Source organism: Andrographis paniculata, unplaced genomic scaffold (genome assembly GCF_009805555.1).
Source record: "Andrographis paniculata isolate CXL003 unplaced genomic scaffold, ASM980555v1 Contig78END, whole genome shotgun sequence".
Classification (NCBI taxonomy): Eukaryota; Viridiplantae; Streptophyta; class Magnoliopsida; order Lamiales; family Acanthaceae; genus Andrographis; species Andrographis paniculata.
Genome location: NW_026137615.1, coordinates 1,728,770 through 1,744,955, shown reverse-complemented (window position 1 = coordinate 1,744,955; position 16,186 = coordinate 1,728,770). Strand labels below are relative to the sequence as shown.

General features: G+C 32.0%; 1 protein-coding gene across 1 annotated transcript; it reads right to left on the bottom strand.

The window, feature by feature from the left end:
• Positions 1 to 373: 373 nt before the first annotated feature.
• On the bottom strand, positions 374 to 10,973 carry LOC127239929 (mitotic spindle checkpoint protein MAD1). The gene is made up of 17 exons (XM_051258315.1): positions 10,643 to 10,973; positions 10,006 to 10,105; positions 9,629 to 9,789; positions 7,989 to 8,186; positions 7,813 to 7,905; positions 7,171 to 7,281; positions 6,167 to 6,414; positions 5,646 to 5,817; positions 5,266 to 5,376; positions 4,964 to 5,167; positions 3,988 to 4,150; positions 3,216 to 3,306; positions 3,065 to 3,134; positions 2,042 to 2,170; positions 1,330 to 1,368; positions 662 to 1,050; positions 374 to 577 (listed from the first exon to the last, which is right to left on the bottom strand). Exons 1-16 carry the CDS (start codon positions 10,838 to 10,840, stop codon positions 961 to 963), a joined length of 2,178 nt encoding a protein of 725 aa, XP_051114272.1. The 5' UTR covers positions 10,841 to 10,973; the 3' UTR covers positions 374 to 577; positions 662 to 960.
• Between the last annotated feature and the right edge of the window lie 5,213 nt (positions 10,974 to 16,186).

The window sequence follows — 16,186 nt, the reverse complement described above, 5'->3', positions numbered from 1 at the left end:
TAGTAAGATATTATTGCCCAAAAGATCTCATACTAGTAAAGTTGATTAGGAACTTATAAGAGTGGAATTTTGTTAGATTTGTACCCCCAACAATTTTAAAATATAATAATATAAATATATTCGATTAATTGAACCGAAAAAAATAATAAAAACAGAAACCGAACCGAACAAATATCAAATATGCAGTATTTCTATTCGAATCGAATTTGATCGGTTAACCGAAAATTCGGTTCAGTTCGATTTTTTTACCCTCCCTTATCGAGATCGATTATTAAAAAGTAATTAGTTATTGGCTGCTCTTGCTCCTCAAGATAGGGAGAGAGTCTCCAACACAATCAACCACACACCACAAAATACTTACTACTAACTACACTTGAGCACAATCATTTTCTCTCTGTGCAAAACCATCACATTCGGATAGAATAATAAAACCATACAATAGTCGCCACCTTTACCAACCTGGAGAAAGCCATTAGTGCCAACCAAGATCTCTTAACCGTGCACCAGGAATATAGCACATCACGACATCCTTCAATGTTCTCTTGCGTTCCCCAATGCTGGTTGGGGTTGGGGTGCCCTGTTTACAAGATAAAACATTAGAGGCCAGCATGCTTAACAATCATGAATCATCGACAAAACTTGACCATGATAGATACCTCACCTCCTCAGCAGTGATGTACCCACTACCCCCCAGTAATGATGCACAGCTACATTTGCATTACTAGCTTATACAGTATAGTTACACACAAAAACATATTTACAAGGGCGATGGACAAAACCATTTCGGCTGAAAACAAACCATACTACAGGATTGTCAATTGTCGCAAAAACAGCAGGATATATAGACTATGAGTGGACCTGGCCACAAAAGTCTATATATAATAGTAACAAACTGAAGTGAGTTTAGAATTACAGAAGAAGAAACAAACTGCCGTAGATGAGGAGCAAAAAGAGCAGACTTTATGAAAGGGTGCGTCTATTGAAAGATTCAACTGTAAGATTTGCTGTGAAGGCAGGAATTGAATTCATCTTGCGGATAAATATATCAACCTGCCATATGCCAGTGAGAGCTAATCAAACGCCAGAACAACCAATATACATGCCATACATGAAAGCTAGAACTAGGAGTCTGTTTACCCGGCGAACACAATTCCTGATGAATATTAATAAAAAATACAATATATATACACATTTACATAATATAAATAATATATACTCTATTTTTTTATGAGAAACCAACAATTTAACACAAAATATTATTTTTTATATTATCTCCACAAAAAAAAAAAAACACCTCAAACTAAAACACTAAACATAATATTTCCATACCTGTCTTGAAATCTCAGGGTGAGAAGCATATTCATTCACCTGGCATTTTCAAAAAATAAATATTAAAACATGATATATCATATATATATATATATAAAGTTGAAGATCATATGATATAAGAATACACATGTGTGCAATTCATGTGTCAGTTTGGAAGTTCAAATTCCATACAAAGAAATTGACATCATACCCAAAATCATATCTAATAAGCAGGCCTCACATCATTTGAAACCAAATGACTCCTCACCATTGTATAAGACTCTGACCTACTTTCAGATATTGAATGGACTTGACTTGAGAAAATACATTGCAAACATATTGTTTGTTCATTTCTCTTTCTAACAATCTTTACTATGGTGTTAGCACCACTGTATACTAATTTTTCTCTTTTCTCTAAAGAAAAACTGCACCATTTCCATCTGGTAAAGTTTTCAGCATATTAGACATGCGACAAGAATCACTCTATTACAATCTTTCTACCTATTGATAAATGTACCTCTAGAATCACGGAGACTGAGGTGTGTTACGTCTACAGGTTGAATTACTTTTATATATCTAAATATTTTATTCACCATATATAGGCAGACAAAAGGGAAATATTGAGCTAAAAATGAAATCCTGTTCTCCATTTGTCTTCGGACCAACTACCACCCTATCACCATGAACCACAAGAATAAGGAAAATACAAAATGCCCAGCTACACCCACTTTACCACAATGTTTGTGTTCCCAGATTCATATTCAAACTGAAGCTTCTCGTCATCACTGAGTGCATAAATAGAATGGAGAGTGAATCTTGTGACTGGTATTCCATCAGCCCGGTGGTGGTCGTCCATCACTATCTGAAACATATTGAAAGTATTATGTTAAGAATATTACAATAAATTTCTGCACAATTATAGGATTTGTTAAGCATATCAAAGCAATATCCTCTCGCAAACAAATTTCATGTTCTTTTTTTTTGGTGCAACACGAAGACTTCTTGGGAGGTCATCCATCTTAGTACTACTCTCTTCCATGCACGTTTAACTTCCGAGTTCTAATGAAATCCGGTATGTTAAACTGTTATGGGTTTGTGCAAATTTCATGAACGATAAGGCCTAAAAAAATGACAAAACCTATGTCGACAGGAGCTTTTCCCTCTTTTCCCACCTGTTGTAACTACATCATAGTTAGGCCTTTGTTCTGTGTTCTTTAATACTTCTTTGGTGGATTAAAGAATAAATTAAAATAACTAATCCATTCCAAGGGACAACTAAGTAGAATTGAGTTAGAAATGTTTTTCCTATCATAAAATATTAACATAAGCATATTCAAGAACTTGAATATCGTAAGAGTTCCATAGGACCCTGGACAGTACACTCAGTACTAATGAGCAACCAATCGTACCATGGGTCAATTTCTCCTTTTCATTTAAGTGGACTCTTTTGCAAGATATCTTTAACCGCTGTCAAATATTAATTCTCAAATAATAACTCTTATTGATATTTGTAGCGATACACAGATTCAGCGATTATATGCTCTTCTATATTCTTAATCACAATAATACGGTACACATACAATTATAGGTCTATCTGTACCAGGAAATTACCATCCTGCTCTACTTATCAATACTATTTATATAGTCCACTGCTCAGATTACGAGCATGAGATGCAGTTACTTCACAAAAAATACAGAGGCAATATTGCAACAAAATTTCACTGTAGAGTTATTAGCAAAAATTGACAGTTGATACCTTATAACCAAAAAGTTCACAGCATGCCCTCCGGAAAACAGTGATTCTTTCTGCGAAAACTGTCTTGTATCTGTTTTATAACATATTTCCAAGAGCTGAGTTTTCCCACAAAACAATTGTAACTGCTATTACACTACAGTAAATATACTACCTCTCCTCTCGCTTTTCAAGTGTAGCAATTTGCTCTTTCAGCTGCTTAATCTTTCCAGCAATGTAGGAGTCAACATTTGTGCCAGCATCAGCTACACAGCAGGATGTGAACAAAAGGACAAAAAAAGATCTTATCATACGAAAAGATTTATTAAATACACAAAAGCTTTAGGCAGATGGCAAGTTTAGTATTACTCAGACTTCACATGATTGCCCGGTAGCTCTTTATAAGGTAAATTTAGGAAAAGGTCAGGCCAATCCATATGCATGTATGTATGATCAATAAGAATGCATAAAATACAGACCAATTATAGACAGAGTTAAAAAAATTTTGGTCTAGGTGTAATTCGCTGCGCTCATAGATTTTCATGGATGCAGGCATCACAAGGGTTGGTATATTTTTTTCACCACCCAAAATGGCCTACAATCTTGCTACAGCAGTCAACTTAATCATTTTGATCTAAAATCAGAAGAGCTTATAATTAACTTTAAATGTTCGAGTCAATTAGACGCATTACACTTGCCACAAGTTCATTTGCACAAGAAACAGTGTCAATTTCAACTGGTGGAATGATTATTGGTTTATCCAACACCATTCTACTGGACAAAAGATACCAGTATATTGCCCCTACATCCCTGAAAACTACTTTTCATTTGCATCTTATAAAAAGTGCCCAAGTCATCAAGTGAACTGCATACTCCAATTAAGATAGGACAGGACATCTAGCAAGAAATCAAATTATATGAGTTTGATGACAGTTTATCTTCCTTACATGACTGCTTCTTGAGCTCCTCCACCGCTTGCAACTTTTCCTTTGTTTTCTGCAGCTCATCTTGCAGAGCTTCTATTGTTTGTTTTGCCTCACTGTCAACAGCCAGGGTGTTAACCATTCGCAAAACCTTAGTATTAGCAGAAGAAAAATCTCCATGCCCCAGCTGCCAAACAAACACGGAATTCTAGTCACAAATAGAGAAATGATGAAAGTAGAAGAAGATAAAAAGCCATTTATTACTGGAAAGATAATATATAATAGGCTTTACTGCCTGCCTCAATGATAAATAAGTTAGTATTCCACTTTTCATAGACATTACTGCTAAAGCCAGAATTCTATGCAAAGGAGTTACGAATACACATGAACTATCAGAAACCTGCATAAAGCCAAGGGGTTACACAACACTGCATTATTTAATTTGGTAACCCATCTATACCAGGTGGGCATACAACAACAACCAGAATATCGTAAGAACATGTTAAAGAGCTTTCTACTAATACTCTGCACAAAGGGCATGCTTGCGAGGTAGAGTATATTAGTTCAAGAAAATGAGATCATGTTCTCACCATAACTATTCTTTCTGTTTTCAGTTTAAATATGCAATAGCTTTATTCTGTTAAGAAGAATCAAATTAAATAATATAATGATATATTTAGTTATCAACTTAATTTTCCAGTAAAATGATCTTTTAATGTGGTACCAAAAGGATTCCATGCTAAAATCTCACTATTGCTCATTATGAAACAGTATTTCATGAGTTTGGCTTTACAAGCAAATCAACATCCTAAGTGAGGATGTTTGATGGTAATAATAGTACAACTTATTAAGGCATACTAGTCTCATAGTTAAAAATTATAACCGTAGGACTTCTTAAAAATATCATAATATTGGATTTGGCAAGCAGACAAACACCAAAGAATAGAATAGAAATTGACCAAAATATCCAATATGCAAGAATCTTAAATTGCAAAGCAACCTTAGACTCCAACAATGCAATGTCAGCACGGAGGCGATCGTCCTCTCGTTCCAACATTTTTATTCTTCTTGCTTCATTCGTTAACCTTTCATTTAGCAACTTTATCTCACTTTGCTGACGGCTATTAGTTTCTCTAGCTTCTTTTAGACTGTTCTCTAGTTCCCTGATATAGTTTTCCTTTTTGGCAGTAAATGCTTCAAGCTCCTGTCAAAATGAGAGATTAATAACCACAATAATATGAAGAAAACTTATGTTAGAACTGTGTAACATTTATAACATTGTGTAGAAATTGGTATTCCAACCTGAGCAATAGTGTCACTAGCTAATTCAGTTCCAACTTCATGATGTGGGTGATCTTTCAACTCCCTGACTAGATTTTTTAAGTGGTCTCTTTCCTCTGTAGTCATGCTGAGCTGCAACAGAAAAAAAAAAAAAAAAAAAAAAAAGTAGTTCAATAAAAAATCTTATAAGATAAACAAATTCCACTTACTACCAAGCTGATAGATCAACTCTTTAAAAAGAATCACTAGCAGATCAATTGAGCACCGCTACATAATAAAATATACTAAGAGCCAATAATCCACAACTTCAAGGTGATGGAAGAAGACACTTCATAATAAGCAGCATTTTGAAAATTTATCTAGCAACAAAGAACTAAGAAATCTCTCTCTGGAATACTAACCATAGATTCCAGCCTTTTAATTTCAATTTTACAAGACTCTGCCTTTTCTTTTGCCATTACAGCCTCAGATTCTGCATTTTGTTTATCAAGCATTGCAGCATCAAGAGCCACTTGAATTTCTTTCATCTGTGCCTGGGCCTCACCCACTCTCAACATGTTATCAACTACGTCTCTGTTTGAGTTCAATGCAAAATGTGAGATGCTCCAAATGAAGACATGCAGATATGGATTTTACATAATTCATGCCAAGCTACACAACAAAAAATAACAATAGAATAACAAGTGAAGTTCACATGAGCTCCCCTTCGCACACACACGCGCACACACACAAAACAAAATGTGGCACATTTTGTTAAAGTAACCTCTATACCTTGGAAACAAGTGCAAGTATCATGGCAACACCTACAGTCATGAACTGAGAATATGTAATACGCACTAGTGAACTACTACATGAATTGAATGACAATTCCTAAAATGTATGAGGCACAAAAAGTAAAGTAAAAGAAGAGTACAGTGCATACTTTTGCAAAGCCGCAAATTTGGAAGGTACATCATCAGCAGTTGCAACACCAGGAATTTCCTTAGTCAATGATTTCCATGTAGACAACTCATTCTCCAACCTTTTCATATGTGACTGTAGATCATATAGTTTCAATAGATCCAACTCAGCCCTCTCCCTGCAGCTCTTTTCTTCATGTAGTTTTTCTTTCAACAGCTTGACATCTTCATGAGAAGCTTTTATTTTTCTTGCTTCACAAACTTCGGCTTCCTATGTTACATTGACACAGTTCCATTATGCATTAGAATATTTTAAACTGAAATGTGTGTCAAAATATGAAAATTGCAGTCACAAGCTTGCAATTAAAACAGGGTTAGGTCAGGCTGGTCCTTGCAACCCATTATATTCATAACAGGTGAGGTTAGTCTATGGTACGATATTGTGATCCATGACAAAAACACATGCATATATGAACTTATACCAACAATTTCAAACACACCACCACCTAGGGTTGTGTTCTTTTATGGGTTTTGGCACAGATTTTTACTATTCAAATTCTTATTCCCTCCAAAAACATCAAATCAAACAATTACTTTTTTTTTTATATTATACTACAAAATAGTTTTACATTTAAAACATCACATCAATATTTATTTATATCACATCAAACAACTATTCAAATTCAACTTTTTACTATTAAAAAATCCAAACCCAAAATCGCAAACCCACAAACAAACATACCCTAGGACACTTTAGCAATGTATAACTCCAGATGGAATACGCAGTGAAGGATCATTATAGAACTATCTTCTGCAATGAATTATTTACTATAGCATAGGTAATTAAAACCTAAGGTTTTTGGGTGAACAAGAAGACAAATTTTTAACATGTCTTCATCGGGTGGAAGAACTCTTTAAAGAAACATGTTAATTTCCGGATACTATAAAATGGTTAACTGACTGCCAGTTTTAAGTAAAATTTAAAGAAACATGTTAATTTCCAGTATGATATAAACAGAATGCTTACATAGTTCCTCAGTTCTTCTTGTAGATGCTTCAGCAACACATCAGTGTCCTTAGGAGTTTCAAGAGAGTTGATTGGTAACTTTCTCTCTGCCTCAAATTTCTCCTGTATGCACTGTTGAAGAAAGCAACTATTGTATTATAACTATTTCATTACGTATGTGTAGCCCAGAGAAATACACGTAAGCTAGTCATAACAATAATGAACACACTATTCTATACAAAGGAAGTCAGTGCCAAAACTTTTGTATTCCATGAACACAACAAAAAAGAAATATGGGTGAATTTTTAGAACGTAGGTTTTGTTACAAAAATTAAGTATTCCTTTTTATAGTAGATGGAGAAAATTAAAGACAAATGAATATTACATTTTTACATTACAGAGGTCGCGCAGATCTTCAATTAAATTTTCCAACTAGTAGGTGTCATATTTTTATATAGGTTAGACATGAACCATACGAAAGAAAACCAAAAACCAAGGTATATTTGCACAACTGTCCTAAAATAAACCTAAAGACAATTAAGGATTAGCCTGGCCTCAGTAGAGAATGGTTATTTTGAAAAGAATAACAGAAGGTACACTGCAACCCTACAGGTGAATTCAAGCTCACAAGACACGAGACCTCTACAAATATTCAACAGTTACCGCATCCAATCGTTTTTTCATTTCTTCCAGCTGCGCATTCAGTAGTGCTGACTCTTTCTCTGCATTTTTGGCTCTGCATTCCATTCTCTCAAGCTGACCAAAAGATAATGAAGAATTTATATTAACAATATCAACATGAACAGAAAATCAACAATAACCAAGGTTGAAATACTGACTTCAGCACTTATTCGAGAAACTGACAGCTTTGATTCACTTTTCAGTTGAGCAAATTCACTTTGAAGATGATTTTTTTCCTTATCTACACTTTCTGATATTTTTCTTAGCTTTTCCTCTAAAAGGTTTGCTTTTTCTTCAGCCTCAGCAACTGATGACTCAGCTTTTTTCCGAAGATCCATCTCATTTCGGAGCTTTACCTATCAAAATATGGGTTATTTTAGTGAGCATTTGACAAGGATTAACTACAGAACAGGGGGCAAAATAGTCTTCACAAAAAATATCAGGTAGAGTAGATAATAGGAACAGTAAGAATAATGATATGATGAGCACTAGCATGATTTAGGAGTTAGGACTCATAGATGAGTTGGCATAAGATACAATTGAAATGTGGATACCCAAAAAACAATGTGAGTTTGTTGAAATAGTAACATTGTAGTATATCTTTAACCAAGCCATTTTCTTGACGAAATGAATTTACATTTTAAATAGGAAAAAAATGATAGTTATTGGGCTGACCGTGCAAAATAGATGAACTAATTGCAATGTCCAATATCAAAAATATTTTTACAATGAAGGCCAAAGACTGGTCCTACATACATGGTACAAAGACTATAATCAAGAGCTAAAATTTCCAGAATTTAGGTTAATTGGCTAGTGCCCCAATTGTAGTATTAAGCGGCGCACAATAACAGGTTAGGTAGTCAAATGTCAGAACAGGTCATTCATTGCATCAGAGAATATGAACCATATGAAAAGAACCATCCTATTATAAGACTCAGTTGAGTTAAAATTAGGTCTTATTCTTCAATTAGCTTGAGTATTATATCATGCACAGCTCAACATAATGTGTGTGTTGTTGACGAAACACATTATATTCTTGAATATAATATGCAGCACAACTTTGGAAGGTCATTCAACTTTAAGACATTGTTTGACAAAAATTGAAAGAACCAACAAGAGGAAGGAATGAAGAAAACTTTCACTCTCAGAAAAAATTTAGCACTCTCAATATCATTGTTAGAATGGTGCAGCGTGGCACTGAGGTGCAATAGGGCAGCAGCACTGCATGTGCGCATGTGCCATTATATTTTATGTTTAGTTGTTAAATCATGTTTCAACAACTAAACATAAAAATTATATAAAATCTCAAGTATCACTAAAACCTGAAATCAAACACTACTTCATCATAAACTCCAGTCATCAGAATTAAATATATTTCTTATTCAATTTTCATCTTCTTCGTGTTAAATGATCTCAAAATACTTTTCCTCGGTGTCATTATCCTGAACCAATCAACTGAGATGGTGGCACTGTGCACTAGTTTTTTATTTTTCTCAAATAAACAATAAAAAATTAAATAATATCACACAAGTAATTAATTTATTGATAAAGGGAAAGCCATGGGTGGCACAAGGTTAGGGCATTGGCAGCAAATGTTGTATCTGATTCTTTTTCAATTTAAAGGTTATAAAATCATTGCATTATTATTATAAGAAAAGGTGCTCCATGACTCGGACTTTGGGGCATAGGCCATGCCATGGGCCATTTGGGCAATGGCTCCACTAAACCATTCATATCTTCAGAAAGGAAATCCAAGACAATCAAGAAGGATAATTTAAATCAAGGTAATAATTGGCACCTCAAGTTCACTATAGGATTGTATTTGCTTCCTAAGATGTTCTTGAGAGAAGTCAACCTCCTTCTTAAGTTGTTCTTGTAACATGTGTTCACGTCCTTTAGCAGCAGCCAGCTCTTGCTCCACATTGAAAAATTTATCTCGAAATTTCTTTTTCTCAACTTCTGCCAGATGTTCATAGCATCACAATTTCATTATGTATTTGGCATCAATCTATGATCATAATTGCTTTATGTAATCAAGTAATTCAAAAGATGAAGTTTACCCAATACAAAAAGCTTAAAATAAAATTTAATTTTTATGTGGAAGAGAACAAGAGATCGAACGCATGGTTCCTGCTTGCTGCCAAAGACTTAAGGGCGTGTTCTGTCCATTCTTACCAGATTTTGAGAAGTCCTCGCTGATTGCTTCAAATTTGGATTGATATTCTTGTGCTTGCTTTTCTGCACTGCTTAGGGCATCGAAAAACTCTGATTTTACCTTCAAGTGAGGTTTTTCGGCCATGAAAATTGTAAGCAGAAATTCAAGCATACAAACCCACTGACGAACTTCAACATTTCTTGCCAACTATTTTTCTATCAAGAAAAATAAATTTTGCAGTGTGATAATAAATCTAATTCAAGATGCCTAAATGTAGTGAAAAGAAAAAACTCTAATTAATTGAGAAATTTTCAAACTAGTTTGATTACTTGGTTAATTGGATTATGCAAGTTGAAACTGAAAAAGTGGAATTTTCATCCCCATTCTATTTTTTTCTTGAGCCTGATAAAATAAAACAAGTTACTTGACCGATGCGAAAATTGATCAAAATAAAACTTTAAAGTTTCATGCCAGACGCTGCTTCGAGTATTCTATTCACCTGTACATACACCTATTAGACATTCCAGTATTTCGTGCATTGGTCAATCAGAAATTCATTTTTCGAACTAAGCCGGAAAATAAGTGTATGAAACTGCTACTTAAAAACATAGACATGAGAAAGCGAGCCGCTGAAATGAAAATACGGCTATAACATACCATCTGACGGCATTGATATGTACACAGCATCTGGTCAGAGGCAATCGGTCCTGAATGATCGTGAGAACATTCCGCCACCGGCAAATCCTCGAAAACCACTAGCTGCTTGTCGGAGCCTGAGCTCCGTGCGTTGCTGCGCTCGTCCAACGGCAGCGACTCCGCCATTCTCTTCTTAGCTGGTGGCGTCCTGAGGATCATTTTGAAGCTCTCTCTTTTCCAAATCGATCGCGAGAGTGGAAATTTTGGAAAGCTAGGGTTCCATCTGTACGGAGAGACGTTTTTTGAAAAGGGACGCGCCAAACTAATAAATAGCCTTCTCTACTTTCACAGTGTACCTTCGTCAGGTCCGTTTGCTACGATGATTTGGATTTTGAATCGGAATTTATATAATAAAATAAATTATTGATATAATATTTTAAATTAAAAATAATTTTTAGTATAAAATAAAAAATTAGTATTTAATTTGATATTTTTAAAAAAAAAATAGAAAGAATAATATATATAAAATCCAATGCCCTAAACATATGTTGTTTTACTTTTAATTTTAGTTCACACTGTGGGTGCGTTTGTCTGGGGTTTGGATTTTGGATTGAGATTTGAATAATAAAAAATTTAAATTTGAATAGTTGTATGATGCAATATAAATATATATTGACGTGATATTTTGAATGTAAAATTAATTTTTAGTATAATAAATAAATAAATAAATAAATATTTGATTTGATATTTTTAGGGAAAAAAATTTGTGTGAATAGTAGAAATCCATACAAATCCTTCAAACAACCACACCCTAATGTATTATTCATTAAAAAAAATTGATAATTTAATTCAATATATATAATATATAGTATTCTTCTTTTTAACAAAAATATTAATATTTAATATTGCTAATTTAATTTCTTATATTTTATATGGAAAAAAATACTTTAAATTAAAATACTAGATAAATACACTCATACATATGTAAGTATATAAAAAATAATCTCTTTGTTCCATAAAATAGTTTTTATTGGGTTGAACACGAAATTTAAGGAATATTGATATTATATTGGTAGTCGGTAAAAAGTAAGAATAAAAGACTTTTTTATGAAAAAATGGGGATAGTTTTATGGTGATATGATTATTTGTGGAAATAAGACTATTGTATTGGGACGGATAAAAATGATAAACATGACTATTGTATTGGGATAGATGAAGTATATTTTGTTTATTATGAAACTTAGTGTTATATTAAAATAAACATAAAATGTCATATTCGTCCAAATGTTGAGATTGTTAATAACTACAGGGCAATTTTGTTGTGATTTTAAACTGAAATTAATATTATTTGAAATAAATCAAAATATATTCATATTAAATTACATTGAAATAATCCTAGTATAATATAGACATATAAATTAATAATATTGTTTAATCAACATAACATAGGAATTATTATTGTTGCTGCAAAATAACATCTATCATGTGTTCAACTAAATCAGTTTGTAGACAGACAATGGTAAACTTTACTAATGTAAAGCATAATTTTTCAAAGATAGTCTGTAAATTCAGGGATTCAATATTGTACAACTTCAATAGACTCATCTATCATCATGTAACCAATTTTTAACATATTTCTTTCATCTTCAACAATGTATAATGATGCAAGTTAACATTATATATATTTTACTTTCTTATAGACCAACATTGTGCAGGTTATTGAATCATTATTCATCTAGCTTCTAAGGCCCAAATGCTCATTCCACATTCTTTTTTCGTATATTCTTGTCTTTCTTAAATAATTTTCGTTTTGGATCCTAAGGTAAGAGAAAGCTTAGCCGATCATTTCGGATAAATATCATCTATAAAATAATAATCATTAAAGTATGTGGTTTGGTTCACTGTGATTTGAATATGTGGTTATATTCTCAAATAATTGTCCATCTAGCTTGTAAAATCTCAAATGCTTGCTCCATATTCTTTTATGCATATTTTTGTATATTTGAAGCAAAGAAAAGAAAAATGGTTTTCGATCCTCAAGAGAAGAGAAAACTTTAATGAAAGCAAACCATTCAAGATAAATCTCATATGGAAGATGATATCCACGAGAGTATGTGGTTTGGTACACTGTGAATTGAATATTCAATCCGCTCATTTGTGTAACTTTATTGAATAACGGCGATTCGTTGAGCACATTGATATCGTTACATGACCTGTGACACCAAAAAGACATGTCATATCCATAAATCTTGAGAAGCAACGATTTCAAGCATTCCTATAAGAGATTCATGACCTCGTGTAAATTGTTTATTTCAAGCCATTGGACAATTATTCAAAATTCAATATATGTAATCAAAACTATCCAACATACTGAAAAACCATGTCTGCCATTGTACAAATGAAGAAGACGATTAACGTCATTTCGGTTTGGCCTCCTCAAATAGCGTTCACCAACTAATTCCATAATAGCTTCACAAAAGTTAAAAAGGCAAATAATAGAAGATTTTTTACTAATGCACAGATACTCGTCCGTATAGTCATCTGAAACTCCATAAGCTAATTGATCAATGGTTGCAATGCCTTTTCATAGTGGAGACAATCCTGATTGACCCGTTTCGGTTACTTTTTGTTGGAAAAAAACGGTTAGATAAATTCCTTCGCATACGAAATCGTCAACGGAAAATATAATCAGTATATACTGTATTTTCATAAAAGTAATTGTGCACGTGTGTAGCATTCCCCTCTTCCATATTCATTCTATGTTTTCGTATTTTTGGAAGCTCATTTCCCAATAATTGACGATCAATTGCAATGAACATCTCACCCAGAAAACAATGTTCATCGGCTTATTCAAGTGCTGTGTTAGAAGTAGAATTTTTAAAAATTTGAAACGTGGTAAAAAAAACAAAGTAAAAAGAAAATTAATAAAAAAAGTTAAAGGTTGGATTAGATGGATGGGTGGTAAAATAATTCTAAAATGAGATCACGTATTTTTATAGTTAAATTAAATAGAAAATTGATAAAATAATTCTAAAGAAAACTACATTTATAAAATAAATTCTTAATGCTATTTGCAAAAAGTTAGCAAGTCTTGTTTATAATTATATTTTTAAATTTCATATAAATTTAGGTTTATATATATATATATATCCAAGTCGTTAATCACAAATTCACATTTTTATTGTTGAAGTACAAACTCAATCTTATATTGAAATATTATAAAAACTCATACTTTAGTTTCGTATGAATTCACTGGTATAAGGCTGTTGTAAAAAAAATTTAAAGATAAACAAGATAGAATTAAAGGTTAGACTTCACAACTTAAAATCCGCAAAAAATATAAATTTTTGCGAGAAAAAAAATAAGATCATTGGGACAAAAATATCATATTATATGTATTATATTATTATACTAATACAATGTCATTAAAAATACATTATTTTTTTTTACAAAATATCTTATCAAAATACTTTTAAAACAAAACTCAAATTAATATCTAATTTCAAATCAATTCAAACAACAACCAACAAACCCTAAGATTATCAAAACCTTTTCAACACAATTTTAATTAATTTATTATATAAAAAATATAAAATACACATATATTCTTATTACATATAATGTATATATTATTCATTTTAAAAAATTAAAATTCAATATAAAATATTGTTTATTTATATTACATACATATTTTTTTCATACTTAACGTAAAAAATAACTTAAATTAAAAACACAAAACAAATATCGTTCCCCATGTATTGATGATATGATTTTTAGTGTAGATTACAAGTGTGGTATCTCTTACCTGTAAGACTACCTCAAAAACATTTTATACGAAGAGTCTTTGTCACATTCGATATTTCTTGGATCTTGAAATTTCTATAGTTCTAGTGAATATTACATGTCTTAGTAACATATGTTTTTGATATATTGTCTTATGCTGGCCTCGTTAATTGCAAGACAATTATGACACCCCTCGATGCTAAATGCCACTTTACACCAATGGATGTCTTCCTCTTGCTTGATCTATTTGGCAATCACCTATCTTGACATTGCTTAAGTTATCCACCTGGTTATTCGATTTATTGTTGCACTGCGCGTCATTCATTACTTTTGTGATACCATTGGACTTAGGCTGTTGCTAGGTCAATTCTCGAGTATGGATGAGGCAGTGCTAGGCCAATCAAGAGTAAATAGAAATTAAATGAATTGAATAAACTATTCATATTAAAATGTGCATATTTTTTTTTCGGAAGCTCTATTGAAAGAACCCTAGAGTTAAGTGTATTTTTCCTAGAGTAATTTGACGATGCTTTCCCTAAAATACTTTGAGGATGGGTGACCACTGAGAAGTCTCCTAAGATGCGTGTGAGTGATGACAAAAGTGCGCTGGAAGAATTCGTGTTAACTTGTAAGGCTAGTGGCTTGCAGGTCGGAGTGTCACAACATTGCAACTGTACGTATGGTTACAACTCCAAATCACTCTTTTAACTCTATCTGGTTATTCTAATGGTGGTTGGGCAGACAATCCTACTAATTATCGCTCAATGACTTGTTTCTGTCTTTTTTTTTTTTTTTAAAGTGATTGTTTTGTCTTTTGGGGTAACAAGAAGCGAACAATCGTTTCTTATTCTAGCATTGAATTTGAATATTGTACCCTTACTGATGCTACTTCTAGTGGCGGAACAAGGATTTGACGAGTGGGGGGCTAATTTTAAAATTTTTCGAAATAATACTATCTATTTATTATCGAATAATTTTATTCTTTATGATGTCATATTTTGAAAACCATGCAAAATAACAAACTATAGCAACATCAACTACATATTACAATATTTATTTTTGTATTGTTTGAAATTGATAAATACAATTTTTTATCCGAAGGAAATTTCATTAAAGAAAAATATTGAAAATTGTTTTTTCTTCTGTGTGTTTCATTTGTGTTTTTTAAATATTTTTTACTTTTATTAAAAATAAATTTTGCATTCAAAATGTCACATAAAATTTCTTTATGTCACACAAAAAAAAAAAAAAATTCAATTTAAAATTTTTTATTACTATGGTGTGTTTCTTTAGCGCAAATTTTTCAATTTTTTAATATTTGAACTTTATGTTTTCTGAAAAAATATATTTTTTTTCTTATAAACATCCTATCAAATATTATTTTAATACAAAACTTAAACCAAATTTTTTTCGAAAAGAGGACTGCATATTATATATCTATATATATATATATGTTCAAATAAAAAATAACAAAAAATAAAAATTAAAGGACTCGCTTGCTCCTTAGTGCGTCTGCCATTAGCTATTTCTGAGCTCTTATATTGGGTTATTGTTGAGAGTGGAGTACTTCAATTATATTCTATTCTTTCCGTCCTAATACAATAGTTTTATTTATTATTTTTATTTGTTTAAAAAAATAGTTTCATTTACATAAATAATTATATCACCATAAAACTATTCATATTTTATTATTATTACATAATTGTAACTACTTTTTACACTAATATACTCACAAAGGCAAAAAAAAATTATTTATTCTTACTTTTTACCAACTACCAATAT